This window comes from Myotis brandtii, unplaced genomic scaffold, assembly GCF_000412655.1.
Source record: "Myotis brandtii unplaced genomic scaffold, ASM41265v1 scaffold782, whole genome shotgun sequence".
Taxonomy (NCBI): domain Eukaryota; kingdom Metazoa; phylum Chordata; class Mammalia; order Chiroptera; family Vespertilionidae; genus Myotis; species Myotis brandtii.
Window position 1 is genome coordinate 1,881,966 of NW_005371138.1, and position 17,441 is coordinate 1,899,406.

The following is a 17,441-nucleotide window of genomic DNA, read 5'->3' on the forward strand; positions in this document are numbered from 1 at the left end:
TTTTTTTTATTGATTTCAGAGAGGAAGGGAGAAGGAGAGAGAGATAGAAACATCAACGATGAGAGAGAATAATTGATTGGCTGCCTCCTGCACACCCCCTACTGGTGATCGAGCCTGCAACCTGGGCATGTGCCCTTGACCGGAATCGAACCGGGACCCTTTAGACCACAGGCCAATGCTCTATCCACTGAGCCAAACTGGCTAGGGCCTTAATTAGAATTTGATAGGCAGATTCCAACCCTGGCTCTACCAAATGACCTTGGCCAAATCAGTTAACCTTCCTGTGTTTTACAAACTTTTATAAAAGTAAGGTCTGAACCAAACCATCTCTAAGATAATTTTTGGTCCCAGAATTCTCTATTATCAAAGATACTGTAACTGATTGTTACGTGGGAAAAAAGGCCATGTAATGGATTCCTGGATTGATGTCCTTTTTTTGCTGACATGAGCATGAGAAACACTAACATCTATAGTATAGATTAGATTCTATACTGATGTCTTGATACAGGGAAGGGTTGAAGTTCAACCCAGCTGGTATTTTATTTTGAACCTCACTTTCCCATTGACTCTCATTTTCAAAGGGAAAAACGGAGTTGAGCATCAGGGTACCAGTTGTGCTCATTACTGCTGCCATGGAGAAACTTGGAAGCCATGTTTTCTCTACCCCACTCCTTTTCACTGTTAGCATTATGACATTGACAGTAACAAGCAGCAACCCAGGTTTCTTGGCTCAGGGCTGTGCCTTGGAGAAAGAAACCTGGGCCTCTTGCAAAATCTGTTTTAATGTCAGGGAGGAAGAGATTGTGTTCCGCCTCCTTGACTGTGTTCTTTTCATTGGCCTATAGCTGCATCCGGGCCCGGGTTATGGCAATGCTCAGCGAGTGCTAACGTGGCCCTTCAAAAAATGACATTTAAAGGTTGTATGTTGCCCTAACCGGTTTGGCTCAGTGGATAGAGCGTCGGCCTGCAGACTGAAGGGTCCCAGGTTCGATTCCGGTCAAGGGCATGTACCTTGGTTGCGGGCACATCCCCAGTAGGAGGTGTGCAGGAGGCAGCTGATCGATGTTTCTCTCTCATCGATGTTTCTAACTCTCTATCCCTCTCCCTTCCTCTCTGTAAAAAAATCAATAAAATATATTTAAAAAAATAAAGGTTGTATGTCAAACTGGTTTATTGCTTTTTAACAGAACGGATTTTCATTATTTCAATATATAGCTATTTCATTTTTAAGACAGGAAAGGTATTAATATTTATTGAGCATTTACTATTGCCATGTATTATCTACTCACACTGTATTCATTCTTCTTTTCATCCAATAAAAAACTTACAATGAAGTATTAGTTTAATTTTATAGGTAGAAAAATTGAGAGACTCAGAGGGACAAGTAATGTTCTAGTACATAGGAGTGGTTAGGTTTCCATCTGTTGTTTAATTTTTACCATGGTGTGTTAATAAAAGTCATATGCCTTTCCCACATATAACATGCATATGGTTACTCTTCTGCTTAAGATTTTTATGTTAAATATGCCATAAGAGTAAATAAATATATCTGTTCTTAGAATTTGAGCACATCTTATTTTCTTACAGACTGCTTAGAAATAATTAATTACGTTCACTAGTGAGTTTGCACATGAGCTAACTGCTTTGAATTTTATAGTTAGGTAGTGGGGTTTCAAAAAAGAATTTGAGATATTTTGCTTTATTACTGATCTCTGTGACAGACTAGGGCCAAAGTTAATTTTTACAAGTAGTGGTAAAGGTGAAGAAAGATTCCAGTTAAGGATTTAATGGGAAAACTTACCCTATATCTTGAAGTCTTATTGCTGAGAAAAATAAACTTTTAGTTGGAGTTCTTCTTATTTATTTAAAAAGGGAGCAATACAGTAAAACCTGGGTACCACAGTCACTTTCTCCGTCTATTCCATTTTTTATTCTGTTTATTTAATATAGCTATCTCCCCTCACTACTGGTATATGATAGAATTTAGTCTTCTTCCACATCATAATCACTTAGCACTTTTTTTTAGAGGATGTACAAATGCATACACTGTCATGCCATTACCACTGTACTATGCCTACATTTATGTTTATATTTAATCTTTTTATTTTTTTACATTTAGATCCTGTTAAGAGTCCATTTTTGGTGAAAAAGCATTGAGCTTGGAGCCAAGACCAACTCCTTATTAATTTGATATTGTGCAAGTCATCTTACCTCTCCAGATCTCAGTTGCCTCATCTGTGAAAAGGAGATAAAAATTCTTAATTTATCTGAAGGTAAGAGATCAGTTAAGAAGGCAAAAAAAGAAAAACAGACTTAATGATGACTTAAACACATAGTATTTCTTTTTTCATGTGAAATAATTCTTGAAGCAGCAGTCTAGGTTAGGTGTGGTAGCTTCGTGAAGGCATCAAGGACCTAAGCTTTTTCTAATTCTTTGATCTGCTATCTGTAAGGTGTGGCCCTGGGCCTTGTAGTCCGAGAGAGCTGCTAGAGCTCTAACCATCACAGCCAAGTTCCAGGCATTGAGGCAAAAGCAAAGAAGGATGTATGCTCTCCTTTTGGAGAGACATCCTGAATCTCAGGCTACCCGGGAAGCAGGGAAATGCAGCTGCCCTGAATAAAACTGGACTTTTGTTGTTGAGGAGGAAGGGAAGATGTAGCTATTGGCAGCAAATAGAATTACCTTCCAGAGTATGGGTCTTTTTATCTTTTATCTCTGAGAACTGGTAAGCCATGATAACCACTCATAGACGCTTTGGTAATTTTCCATGGTACAACTTTTAAGTCTGACCATGTCTACAGAAGAAAATAAATAATAAATTGTGGTTTTTTACTTTTATCCCATGATTCATTATAGAAGCCTTTCTGTCTCGATTGGGATTTATTCTGGTTATTTTTAAAATTACTCATAAATGCTAATAGATTTTGTGTGTGCAATTTATAGATGTGTTAAAAAAAGAGCTATCTTTTTTATTTTTGAGCCACTTGCTTTATGTAAGGCATTAAAAAGACAGAGAGATAAGTTATCCCAAAGGTATCACATAATCATCAGAAGTAAATTTTTTTTTCAGTTTTCAATAATTGTGCCTTGGATAAACCTCATGGGCTAGGATACTGCCACTGTGCAAAGCTAGGAAGTAAATGTGTTTTTTTAAAATTCTCACTTCCTCGTTTGAGGATAATGTTAGAGAGAGAGAGAGAGAGAGAGAGAGAGAGAGAGAGAGAGAGACAGAGACACGAGAGACGGGAGATAAACATGGATCAATCAGTTGCCTCTCGCACCTTCTCATACCTGACCCCTGGAGATCGAGCCTGCAACCTGGGTGGGTATGTGCCCTCCCTGAGAATCAAACTTGAAACTTTTTGGTGTACAGTACAACATTCCAACTAACTGAGCCACCTGGCCAGGGTTAGGAAGTAAATGTTTGATGAAAAGTATAATCCATCTCAATATACATTTAAGCTCAGTATGAGGGACACTTTTGCCTTCCTTGTTAGTCAGAAGTTATGGTTTTCATTTTTTAACCATTTGTTATCTATCTTGAAATTTCTTCTTACTTTGCTAGTTTTTTGTGTGTTTTTTTTGTTTGTTTTGTTTTTTTACTTTACTAGTTCTTGCTTAACTTACTTAGGTATACCAGTATTTTATTTTATTCCAGACTTTTATTTGCAAATACTATATGAATATACTCTATACTTGTCATGTGAAATGGTTTAGTTGCTATTATATCTGTGGAGAAAGTAACTTGAAATAGCTTTGAGAAAAGGAAACTGAAATTCAGGGAATGTAAATTGGAGAGGAGAAGGATCTAAAGCAGCGGTTCTCAACCTGTGGGTCGAGACCCCTTTGGTGGTTGAACGACCCTTTCACAGGGGTCGCCTAAGTCCATCCTGCATGTCAGATATTTACATTATGATTCATAACAGTAGCAACATTACAGTTATGAAGTAGCAACGAAAATAATTTTATGGTTGGGTCACAACATGAGGAACTGTATTCAAAGGGCCAGAAGGCTGAGAACCACTGAAAGAGTCAATCAATCTTTTGGGGTTATTAGAAGGAAGATAAGAAACAAATTATGATTTTATTCTACCAATTATATGTGTTTTCCAAGATTTTGAATTTTTTGTTGTATCACTTAGGGACACAGTATAGTAATTCTTTTGCTACTAGTGCTTTTTAAAATATTGTTGACAATATTACAACTGTCCTCCTCCCCCTGCCCCTTAACCCTTCTTCACCCAGCCCCCACCCCACCCCAGGGATTCCGCACACTATTGTCTGTGTCCATGAGCAATGCATATATGCATATATGTTCTTTGGTTAATCTCTTCCCATCTCCCCCCTTACCCCTCTGAGATTCTGTTCCATGCATCCATGGCTTTGGACCTATTTTGTTTATCAGCTTATTTATTTTTTTTTTAATATATGTTTTATTGATTTCAGAGATGAAGGGAGAGAGAGGGAGAGAGAGTTAGAAACATCAACGATGAGAGGGAATCATTGATTGACTTTCTCCTGCACACCCCACACTTGGGATCAAGCCTGAAGCTGGGCATGTGCTCTGGCTGGGAATTGAGCCATCACCTCCTGATTCATAGGTCTACATTCAACCACTGAGCTATGCTGGCTGGGCATCATTTTATTTTATTACTAGAGGCCCGGTACATGAAATTTGTGCACAAGAGGGGGGGGGGCGTCCTTCAGCCCTGCCTGCACCCTCTCCAATGCGGGACCCCTTGGGGGATGTCCAACTGCCATTTAGGCCCGGCAGTCGAACATCCCTCTCACAATCCAGGACTGCTGGCTCCTAACCACTCACCTGCTTGCCGGCCTGTTCCCCCTAACTGCTCTCCCCTGCTGGCCTGATCCCCAACTGCTCTCTCCTGCCAGCATGATCCCTCTAACTGCTCTCCCCTGCCAGCCTGATCCCCTTAAATGCTCTCCCCTGCTGGCCTGATCCCCTTAACTGCTCTCCCCTGCCAGCCTGATCACCCCTAACCACCTCTGCGTGGGCCCTGCCACCATGGCTTTATCCAGAAGGACATCTGGAAGTTCATCCAGAAGATGTTTGGTCTAATTAGCATATTGCCCTTTTATTTGTATAGATTATTTTTAAAAAATATTTTTATTGATTTCAGAGAGAAAGGGAGAGGGAGAGAGAGATAGAAACATCAATGATGAGAATCATTGATCAGTTGCCTCCTGTATGCCCCCTACTGGGGACAGAACCTGAAATTCAGGCATGTGCCCTTGACTGGAATCGAACCCAGAACCCTTCAGTCCAAAGGCTGATGCTCTATCCATTGAACCAAACCAGCTAGGGTTGGGCATCATTTTAATTCTTGTAGTAGACCCTCTGGAGCTACTGAGATCCTCTGGAATAGAAGCCGAATAAGGAAAATTTGAATCATATTGTGGGACCAGCAATAGTTGGTCTCAATCCTGTTATATCCTGCTAGATATTTTATTGACCTATTTATTTGAAAAATTATTGACCAGAAATAATTTTAGCAAATAACTATTGGCAAAGGTAATGATTACTAAGGTTAAGAGACTATTTGTAGCTAGTTATTTGTTTCTTTTAATCAACTTGTGCCCATAGAACACCCCTTTCACAAAATTAAGTTGAAGCTAATTAAATATTATATCCAGAAGTAATTTTGGCTCTCTAATATTTTAATTGAGAAAAAAATGAATTTTTTTCTTATTCTCTTTTTTTAAAAAACATGGGCCATTTATTTTTTTAAATTTTGAGTCCTTCATTGCCATCTTTATTTGAAGCTTTTATAATTAACCAGTTGTTTTCTTATACTATATAAACTGTTAAAATTTTATTTCCTTATCTTTTTAATTTTAGCTGAAAAGCATTTCTCCCTTGATTTTCTTTAGTGCTATATCTTAAGCATTATTTTTATGTTATAATCTATTTTAAGCATTTTCCTAGAATTCTTTTGTTGTATTAAACTTCTTGAAATTTAATATATTATTAATGTGGCTTTGGGAATTCATGTATATACAGTTTGAAAACATCTTTTCAGGACCTTTTTATAATTATACCTTTATTTCAGATGAGGTGGAGTACCATCCTACAGCAATATTATTTTCTCTCGGTTACATGTCTACTTACTGCTCTTGAAGCTGTGCCTATAGACATAGACAAGACAAAAGTAAAAGGTGCTCAGCCTGTGGACAGTGCAAAGATAGAACCACCAGTAAGTCAAATGACAAATATAACCTTATGGAAAGAATTTTAACTAAAATATTGCTAATATTTATTAGTAATAAAATTGGGCATTTTGAAACTATTTTTTAAAATAGCAGTGAAAGGAGTATAGGACAAGCACATATTATTTAATATTAGACAATTTTTTAATGCAGTTAATATATATATATTAGAGGCCTGTTGCACGAAAAGATTCATGCAATAGTCTTTCCCTTCCCCTGGCTGCCGGCATCGGTTTTCCTCCGGCACCTGGGACCCAGGCCTTCGCTCCGACTGGAGCTGCCTCCTTGCCTTCGCTGCTCCGCCTGGCTGCCCCGGGTCAGGTCGCACACGGGGCGCCCAGGCAGGCCGGCTGATAGCTGCTGCACCACCCGGCCACCCCAGGCCAGGTCACACACGGGACGCCCGCTGCCCCAGGTTGCAGATAGCAGGCCTGGATGGCGGCAGGGCAGGTGGGATGGCGCTGTCCCACCCTGCCTGCAGTATGCAAATTAGCTGCCATCTTTGTTGGCGGTTAATTTGCATATCGTGCTGAGTAGCCAATGGGAGACATAGCGAAGGTATGGTCAATTACCATGTTTGTCTATTATTAGATAGGATAATATATATTTAAATATATTTTTATTGATTTCAGAGAAGAAGGGAGAAGGTGAGAGAGATAGAAACATCAATGATAAGAGAGAATCACTGATCAGACTGGGGAATTGAGCCTGCAACCTGGGCATATGGCCTGACTGGGAATTGAACCATGACCTTCTGACCCTAGGTCAGTGCTCAACCCTGAGCCATGCTGGCCAGGCCTACATGTAGTTAGTATATTAAGCAATGTATAGAAGAATTAATCATAATACATTTCTAATGTAGAGATAACCAGACAAAAAAACATTGTATTATATTCAAAGGAGAGATAGATGGCAAAGAGGAGAAACAGGTACCAATGGGGTAAAACCAATTAATATTCTTTTAAAGTCTTCATTGACTAAGCCATATAGAAAACCTACCTTTACGTAACACAATTTTGGTGTGATCCCTGAAACATGGTTTCTGCAACTCTTCATTTGAGATTTTTAACTTTGACTGCCCAAACTATCAAAGTAGTTCAATGCTATTTTGCTAGACTTCTTTGTTGTTGTTGTTAAATTGAGATCTTTAGATGCAGAGAAGGAAAATCTTTCAGAAGCTTACTGTTTGTTTCTTAATTTGAAGGATACTGGACTATATTATGATGAATATCTCAAGCAAGTGATTGATGTGCTGGAAACAGATAATCATTTCAGAGAAAAGCTCCAGAAAGCAGACATAGAGGAAATAAAGGTAAAAGTAATTAAATAATTATTTTAAAAATATTTGAACATGCCGACACCAATCTAAGTGCTGGGGATATAAAGAGGAGACTCACTCCAGCCCTTATAGAACCCTCAAGGGAGACTAACATCCAGAAGATTATTAAGATGAGTAGATAGTATATTTTGGATATACAGAGGGTGGATTCATAATTCAGTAAGAAGCAATGGGGAAAGGCGGGAAGTCATTCTTTTTGGTGGAGATTATGTCAGTGCTTAATGATGTGACTAAGAAAAGGAAAGAGACTGGGAGCCATCTAAATAAGAGATATACAGGGAACTGGAAGTAGTAACTGTTGCTGAAACCTAGACTAAAAAGAGGAGGCCATGATTGGCTAAAAGATGAGGTGGGACAGAGTCATGGGTTAGAGGGCCTTGTGCATCATGTTAAAGGGCTTGGATCATGATGTGAGGACAGAAGGAAGCTAATCAAAGGTATAAAATAGGTTAAGTTCTGGAGTCTTAATCAGGTCCAGATGTAATGGGCCACATCTTATGTCAACGGGCGATTTAGCCCTAGCCAGTTTGATTCAATGGATAGAGTGTCAGCCTGCAGACTGAAAGGTCCTGGGTTTAATTCTGGCCAAGGGCGTGTACCTCAGTTGTAGGCTCCTCCCTGACCCAGGCCCTGGTAGGGGCTCATGCAGAAGGCAACCAGTCAATGTGTTTCTCTCACATTGATATTTCTGTCTTTCCCCTTTTCTTCCTCTCTCTCTAAAAAAATCAATGGGAAAATATCCTCGGGTAAGGATTTAAAAAAAAATTGGGGAGATTTAACTATTTGCCTCTGTCTTAAGAATACTATTAGACATAATTATAGCCCCAAACATCTCCTTAGTACTCATAATAAAGAAAGGGAGTTGTAAAAGACTTACCAGAGAGATTCTTTTAAAGCTCATCCTTGAAGGGTGATGAATCAGTTTAGTTGGGTTTATCTTAGAGTCAGCAGTAAAAAAACTTCCAGTGATTTAATATTAAACTTTCAGTTATACCTCTAAAGATAATGTTGTTTGCTTATGCTATTTTTGTTTATTTTTAAAAACTTTTCTAAAAAAATACCTCATCCATTTCTAGAATCAGAATTAGAGACCTTTGTTAGAAGAAACCCTTCTGGGTCATCCTTCTTATTTTAATCTCTGTCCCACCTGTGCATGAATTCATGAACTGGGCCTCTAGTAGGTTATAAAGTGTTCCCTCCAAAAATTCCAGTGTCCACCTGGCCCCATACATAGTTATTACAATATTTTAAATTATATTTCCTATGCTTTATCTTACATCCCCATGCCTATTTCATAACTATCAATTAGTACTTCTTAACCCATTACCTTTTTTCACCCCCCAGCACTCCTCCCCTCTGGCATTCATCAGTCTGTTGTCTGTATCTATGTTCTTTTTATGCTACTATCTCTTTGTTTAAGTTCTCACTGAGTTCATCTATTCTTACCCTAAGTTCCTTGAACTTTCTTATAACTATTGTTTTGCACGCTGTATCTGGTAGATTCCATTTTATTTAGCTCTTTTTCTAGGGATTTCTCATGTTCTTTCATTTGGGACATGTTTCTTTGTCTCCTCATTTTGGTAGCCTCTCTGTATTTGTTTCTGTGTATTTGGTAGATCTATATTTCCCAGTCATGGTAGGTTGGCCTTATGTAGAAGGTGTTCTGTGGGACTCAGCAGTGCTGTTTCCCTGACTACTTGAGTTAGGTGCTCCAAGAATGTTCCTTGTGTGGGTTATGTGAACCTTCCTGTTGTATATAGTTGAGTCTTGATTGCTGTTGGACCATTTGAGGGTGGCATTGATCCTCAAGTTGGTGACTATGAGGATTGACCCTGGCCATAGTGTATAAACTGCTCTGTGGGGGCTGATACCATGAAGTGGAATTCATCCAAGCAGGGTCTGGTGCCTGGCAAGATCTCCCTTTGGGTGTGCTGCTTGTGGAGCTAATTAATGTGGTCTGAAGCCTGCCACTGGGTGTGTTGGTTCTGGAGCCTCTTGTGAGGGACTCTGGGGCAGGTCAATGTCAGATGCTACTTGTGACTGGCCCTGGGCCACCTGTTTGGAGTTGCAGAGTGATCCACTGTTTGTGGCAGCCTCTGCTGGGCCTGGGTGTGCATGGGAGGGGACAAGCTGCATACTAAGTCTTGCTTCCACCAGTACAGAGCCTAGGGGCAGGTCAGCCAAAGTCCCAAGTTAACCTGAGATCTGCCTCCACCTGCTGGCTGCTTGTTAAGCTCAGTCACTGACCATAGGCAAGTTGTGCGAGATAGGTTCTCAGTGAGTCACCAGGTTGGTACAGATTCAAACTCAGTGCCAATGCTGGGGTCTAAGGCCATTCAGCAAAAGTCTCAGGGTACACCAAGGCCAGTTGCCACCTGCCTGGGGCCTTTGTGCCTTTATGGTGGGGCGGGGTCTCAGGGCTTTGCTAGGGTAAGGCCATCAGAGTTCATCAGGCTAAAACAGATCAAGATTTGGCTGTGGGGAGGGATGGCTCTGCACAGGAACAGTGGTGCTGGCCTTGTGTGTGAGAGAAAAATGGCCCTTGCCCTAGAACCACACAACTCAGTCTCTCCCTTTGTGTCTGCCACCCCCTGAGTCTCTCCAGATCTCCTCCACAGCCCTCTAAGAAAGTCTGCACCATGGGCCCAGGTTGGAGACTGTGACAGACTGGCAGGGCAGGGCTTGCAGGAGTTGGCAGGGAGGCGCTAGTGCCACTCCAGGCTGATGTCATGAGAGGTAGGGGCAAGACTAACCCTAGAACGTTGGTGCCACTCAGGTGCTCAGGAAAAAAATGGCCTTTGCTTGACAGCGACACAACTCAACCTCATTCTGCATGACTCTGGTACTCCTCGAGTTTGCCTGAGCTTCCTCAAGAGCTCCTCAATAAATTCTGCACAAGGGGCCCAGGCTGGAGGGCAGGACAGACCTCTCTACCAGAAGCGATCCTGGCAGGGCAGCACCTCTAGGGGTCGACAAATAGGGGCTATTGCCACTCCCAGGCTGATGCCTTATGGAGGGGAATGCTTGGCCTAGGAATGATGACGTCTGTGGATGGTGTGGGAGAGGGACCTAGCACAGGGACATTTGCTGCTGTCTCTCCAGCCCTCTGCTCACAGCCATGCCATTCAATCTCTTCCAGTATGACTTCTGTCCCCTCCAAAATGCTGATCCTCCACTAGAGCCCAGAGTGAATGCTGCGAGTGAGGTTTTGTGCACTGGCTCTTTAAAAGACCAATCTCCCTTCTCACTAGGGTGGGTGGAAGCCCCACTGGTTGTCACAGCCAGATACTGTGTGGGCTCAGATTCTTGGCTCTGGTGCTATGGGTTAGGGAGCCTGGTATGGGGCTGAGGCCCCTTGCTCTTCCAGGGGACCTCTTCAGCCGAGATATCCCTCTGGACTCTTTTTTAAAATATATAATATGTTTTTATTGGTTTCAGAGAGGAAGAGAGAGGGGGAGAGAGAGAAATATCAATGATGAGAGAGAATCATTGATCAGCTGCCTCCTGCACACCCCCACTAGGGATTGAGCCCCCAACCCAGGCATGTTCCCTTGACCAGAATCAAACCCAGGACCCTTCAGTCTGCAGGCTGATGCTCTACTCACTGACCCAACCTGGCTAGGGCGTCCCTCTGGATTCTTACTCCCCGCCCCTACCCTCATGTGGGTGTGGAGCCAGCCCTTTTCACATCTCTGATCTTCCTACCAGTCTCCATGTGGGTTCCTCTGTATATCCTTAGTTATAAGACTTCTGTTCATAAAGGAAGGGAAAGAATAAAGAAAATAAAAACCTTGGGAATATTAAAAAAAGACTGTTCAGTTAGTCTTTAGATGGTTATTCAGGTTGATTGTTCCAACTTTAGTTGCAACTCTGATATTGATATGGTCTAGGGAGGAGGTCAGTGTAACTTCCATCTACTTCATTGCCACCTTGCTCTGAACTCTGACTTCTTTCTTTCTTTTTTTTTTAGGTTTCATCTGAATACACATTTATTAGATAAATATTAGAGGTTATCACCTCATTTAACTACATACAGCTTTGCATCAATGACTTCTTAATTGTTAAATCTAGTGAACACTTTTTATTCCTCTTCTTACTGAGCTCTTTTCCTTTATCTCAGTGGTTCTCAGATTTCAGGGCTGGTTCAAACACAGAGTTAGGGCCCCACCTCCAGACTTCCCGATTCAGTAAGTCTAGGGCCTGTATTTCTAAAGCTCCCAGGTGGCGCAGATGCTTTCACTTGGGGCCACGCTTTGAGAACCATTGTTTTATCTAGCAATAATGACCATTCTCTCCTTGAAATATACTGCTATTTTTGCTTCTACAACAGTATATTTTCCTAGCTCTCATTCTTCCTCTGTGAACATTCTTTCTTGGTCTCCCTTGTGGGGTTTCTTCTCCCTACCGTCCTCAGCAGGTCCCATTGACTCAGTCCTAAAGGGTTTGCCTGACTGCCAGTTAGACTTGCAGTTTGTGACTGCAAGTGCACTTATAAATAAGAGAAAGTAAACCACTAGCTATTTTGTTTCTTAAATCTTGGAACATGTATCTGATTACTTATCTATGAAAAAAGTAATCAAAGGAGTCAACCTAAAAAACATGAATTTTGAAGGTATTTATATATGGAATGACTATAGCTGAAGTAGGCCAAGTTTCTTAAAAAAACCCTTTATTAAATATAATTCACATACCATAAAATTTTCCCCTTTAAATCTTAATATTCAGTGTTTTTTAGTGTATCCACCAAGTCATGTAAGCATTACCACTAACTTTAGGACACTTTCATTTGGCCCCAAAAGCAATCCTGTACCCATTAAGCAATCTCTCCCCATTTCCTTCTCTCCTTAGCCCCTGGCAACCATTAATTTACTTTCTATCTCTATGGATTTGCCTATTCAGGACATTTCAGATGAATGCAATTATGCAATATATGGCCTTTCGTGTCTGGCTTCTTTGACTTAGCATAATGAGTGAAAACATATGTTCTCAAGGTTCATCTCAAAGTAGCATGTATTAGTACATTGATTCCTTTTTATGGATGAGTAATATCCCATTGTATGGATATTCCATTTATTGGTTGTCAGTTCACCAGTTGATGGACATTTGAGTTATTTCTACCATTTTGGCTAGTATGAATAATGCTACTGTGAGCATTCATGTACAAGTTTCTAGGTAAATATAGGTTTCAATTCTTTAGGTATATACTAGTACCTAGAAATAGAATTGTTGGGTCATATGGTAACTCTGTTTAACTTTTTTTTTTTATAAGAGCAAGTTTATTTAATTTGTATTTATTAATGTTTAGAGAGAGAGAGGAAAGGATGGAGGGAGAGAAACATCAATTTGTTGTTCCACTTATTTATGCATTTATTGGTTGATTCTTATATGTGCTCTGACCGGGGGTTGAACCCACAACCTTGGCACATTGGGACGATGCTCTAACCAAATGAGCTACGCTACTTGGCTGGGGCAAGAGAAAGTTATTTAGAAAGTTACAGAGGCAGAAGAAGTAAGGTGCAGAAGAAATTGGCTCAGAAAACAAATTATAGAAGCAAAAGCTCTCCTTGGAGCTTAGGAGGAAGAGAGGCAAGGAAAATGCCCCTGCGGGGAGGGGCTGGGGAAAGGTGCAGGCATGTTTCTTAGAGAGAGCTGCTGTGTTTAAATTTTTGAGGAACTGCCAATTCTTTCCCCAAAATGGCTGCACTATTTTATAACTCAAGTGACTTTTTGAGTTTCTCCTTTGTGCTTTAATTATGCCTTTATAAATTTTATGCTTTTAGATATCTTGATTTCAGACTTACAAACTGAATATTTTCTGAAAGAAAATGCTTTCGTAATATCAGATTTACCAAAATTAGCCAAAAGTATCTATCTCTACTTTATTATAACCCTATTTTTAATATATGGTATTTGTTCTAAAATATAATGTAATAGATAAAACTAACTTATTATTTTGTCAACAGAGTGGGAGGCTAAGCAAAGAGCTGGATTTAGTAAGTCACCATGTGAGGACAAAACTTGATGAACTGAAAAGGCAAGAAGTGGGAAGGTTAAGAATGCTAATTAAAGCTAAACTGGATTCCCTTCACGGTAAGAGCTACATAAAAGGTAGAAAAATGTCAATATCTGGTTGTTGAGGTCAAATTACATTAAGTAGCATATGTCATGTTTTCTAGTAAAAATTTAATGTTAGATTTATTTGTTTTTTCTTAATTTTTAAAATTTAATTATTTGAATAGTTAATACATTCACATCATTAAAAAATGATTGGCTTAAAATAATTATATCAATAAAAAGGGAGGATGAAAAGTAATGAATTAAGCCACTGATTTAAATGAGGAAAAATAACATCAAAGTAAACCAAAAGAAAAGAGAGAGAGAAAATCTAGTTGGAACAATTTTCATAGATGAAATAGAAAAATTGTCAGAGAGCTAGCTTCACAAAAAACACCAGCCCGGCCAGTGTCAACGGGAATTTTATCAAAACATTGAAGGGCAGATGGTGAATGCTCTTTAAACTATTCTAGAACATAGAAAAAGAAGGAACGCGTCCACACTCTTATTATGTATGGTGTCAAAACCAAAATTATTTTTGTCAAAAGGATTCTAGCCCTAGCTGGTTTGGCTCAGTGAATAGAGCGTTGGCATGCGGACTGAAGGGTCCCATGTTTGATTCTGGTCAAGGGCATATGCCCGGGTTGCAGGCTCAATCCACAGTAGGGGGCGTGCAGGAGGCAACCAATCAATGATTCTCTCTCATCACTGTTGTTTCTATCTCTCCCTCTCCCTTCCTCTTTGAAATCAATAAAAATATATTAAAAAATATATATATCCTCCAGTAAGGATTAACAAACAAACAAAAGATTTGTCAAATGCCCTTTCTGTATGTATGTCAAATGCAACACAGGCATTTGACAAAATTTAACATCTCTTCTTAAGTTGATAGTAATCAATAGCTACTTCTGTAGCATGATCAGATATATTCAACTCAGCTACATCATACTTAATGGAGAAACACAAGTATGTATCATAACTAAAATCAAGAGCTAGACAATTGATGCTCACTCTTACCACTATTAATTAAAATTTTATTGGAGGTACTAGCCAAAACAATTATACAAATGAAAAAAAATTGAGGTGAATTAATTGGAAAGGAGGTGATAAAACCATCTCTTGCTGAAACCGGTTTGGCTCAGTGGATAGAGCGTTGGCCTGCGGACTCGAGGGTCCCGGGTTCGATTCCGGTCAAGGGCATGTACCTGGGTTGCGGGCACATCCCCAGTGGGAGATGTGCAGGAGGCAGCTGATTGATGTTTCTCTCGCATCGATGTTTCTAACTCTCTATCTCTCTCCCTTCCTCTCTGTAAAAAATCAATAAAATATATTTTTTAAAAAAACCATCTCTATTTGTAGATGACGTGTTTGGAAAAACCAAAGTAATTGGCTGAAAACTTAGTATAAACTTCAGAAAAACTCATCAAGGTAAACTTATACAGAAATCAGTATATTTCACATGTACAAATAATAGCCAGTTAGAAGATATAATGGAAGAAAAGACTCCATTTGTAATACCACAAAAATAAAATACCAGGAATAATCCAATTAAGAAATGTACAAGATGTAAAGACAAAAAATTTAAAATACTCCTAAAAAAACACAAAAAAAGATTTGAAAAAAGTTGGAAGACATAACATCTTTTTTGATACAAAAACTCAACATGATAAACATGTCAATTCTCTATAGGTTAATTTATAAATTTAACATAATCCAAATAAAAATATGTACTTTTCCCCCCTGGTACTAGCCAAGTTAATTTAAAAGTTCATATGAAAAAGGAAACAAGCAAGGAAAGCCACATACCTCTGAAAAAGAAGAATGAAGAGGACTAGATATATTAGATGTTAAAATATATCACTATGCCTCAGTCATTAGAACTGTATGTTGGTTTTCTTTGTTGTTTGTTTGTTAATCCTCATCTGAGGATATTTTTCCATTGAATTTTAGGGAGAATGGAAGAGAGAGGGAAAGATCAATGTGAGATTTCAATTGGTTGCCTCCTGCACGAGCCCTGACCAGGGCCTGGGCCGGGGAGGACCCTGCAACCCAGGTAAATGCCCTTGACCGGAATCGAACTTGGGACCCTTTGGTCCACAGGCCAAAGCTCTATCCACTGAACCAAACCAGCTTAAAACTATGTTTTTGACATATAAGTAGGCTGACCAGTGGAATCAGACTAGAAATTCCAGAAGTAAAATTAAATACACATAGAACTTAGTTTGAATTAAAGGTGATATCTAATTTTTAGTGGGATAAAGCTAGATTAAAAAAAAATAAAGTGTCAGGACAATTGGGTATCCTTTTGGAAAAAGGTACAGTTAGTTCTGTATCCTGTATATAAGTTCAAATAAAGATTTTAAGTGTAGAAAATAAAATAATAAAAGCATCAGGTGACAACATAGGTGGATTCCTTTATTATTTTAGAATAGCCTTTCTAATAATGAATGAAAATCAAGGGGCCAGATTTAGCAGGTGGGAGACCCTTTAAGCTGGCTCCTGTGTCCTTGTGACTTGCCCCCTAGGTTGGTTATTTGGGTGATGCATTGTCATTAATAGAATCTGAACATTTACTCTTTGTGGAATAATAGTTTTTAATCTTCAGATGGCATAAGAACCACCTGGGGAGCTAGTTAAAAGTGCAGATAACTGGAGCTCAACTCCAGATATTCAGATTTTGGAGATGAGTAATCTGCATTTTAAACATGCACCTCTGGTCAATGGATTATATTGGAGAAATGTTCTTGTAGGGCATTAAACTCCCTGCTGGTGAATAAACTTAGAAAACAAGTACCAAATACTCATTATCCTGAAATTAAGGATATCAATGAGAGGTAAACTGAGCTTATACCATACTCTTTCAGGTCACCAGGCACACAAGGTAATTTCATCCTTGAAACCAGCCCAAGCTGTTTTGAGATTTCTTTCTCCTTAGACAACCTCTATTTCCTCAATCTTGGCAATATTTTCTTTATTTCAAGATAGAGACTGAATTCTGTTATCTAAAGAAAACAATATAATAAGCTTAGAAAACTTATGAATATTTTGTCATTGATTCAGAATTTATGAATTGAAATTTCTGATAATTTGAAGAAGGGTTTCAAGGATCTTAATTTGGGGGCGGGTATAATTTTTAAAGTAGGTAATACATTCACATGGTTTAAACCCAGAAAGACTAAGGTATAGCAAAAAGCTCCCTGATATTTTTGTAAGCTGCCAGTTCCCACTTCCCCTAACATAATCCTTCCCAAGTTTCTTTATTCTTATACTAGAGGCCCGGTGCACAAAAATTTGTGCCCTGGTGGGGGGGGGGTCCCTCAGCCCCACTTGTGCCCTCTCACAGTCTGGGACCCCTCAGGAGATAACGACCTGCTGGCTTAGGCCCGCTCCCGGGTAGCAGAGGGCAGGCCCAATCCCTAGGTGCCTGCCCCGCAGCTCCTGGTCGGGCTCAGAGCAGGGCCGATTGGGGAGTTGGGGCGCCGCCCCCTGTCATGCACAGAGCAGGGCGGATCAGGAGGTTGTGATGCCACCCTCAGTCACGCTCAGGGTAGGGCTGATTGGGGGGTTGGGGTGCCTCCCCCTGTCACACTCAAGGCAGGGTCAATGGGGAGGTTGCGGCGCCACCCCCTGTCACGCACAGAGCAGGGCGGATCAGGGGGTTGTGGCGCTGCCCCCTGTCACGCACAGAGCAGGGCCCATCAGGGGGGTTGGGGCTTCGTACCCTGTCATATACAGAGCTGCAGGGCGATCAGGGGGTTTGGGCACTGCCCCCTGTCACGCTGCTCCAGGGGCCAGGAGGCCTCACGGCTCCGCTGATCC

General features: G+C 40.2%; 1 protein-coding gene across 3 annotated transcripts in view; it reads left to right on the forward strand.

Annotated features, from left to right (window-relative positions):
* NUCB2 (nucleobindin 2) overlaps positions 1–17,441 on the forward strand; it is a 43,000-nt gene that overhangs the window by 2,690 nt on the left and 22,869 nt on the right. For 2 of the 3 annotated variants that reach the window (XM_005883311.2, XM_005883312.2), the window contains exons 2-5: positions 2,120–2,273; positions 6,073–6,216; positions 7,434–7,541; positions 13,532–13,658. In XM_005883311.2, the coding sequence (XP_005883373.2) occupies positions 6,073–6,216; positions 7,434–7,541; positions 13,532–13,658 (379 nt within the window). In that variant the 5' untranslated portion in view covers positions 2,120–2,273. The remainder of the gene's footprint in view (positions 1–2,119; positions 2,274–6,072; positions 6,217–7,433; positions 7,542–13,531; positions 13,659–17,441) is intronic. The other variant, XM_014530913.1, reaches the window with a different exon arrangement.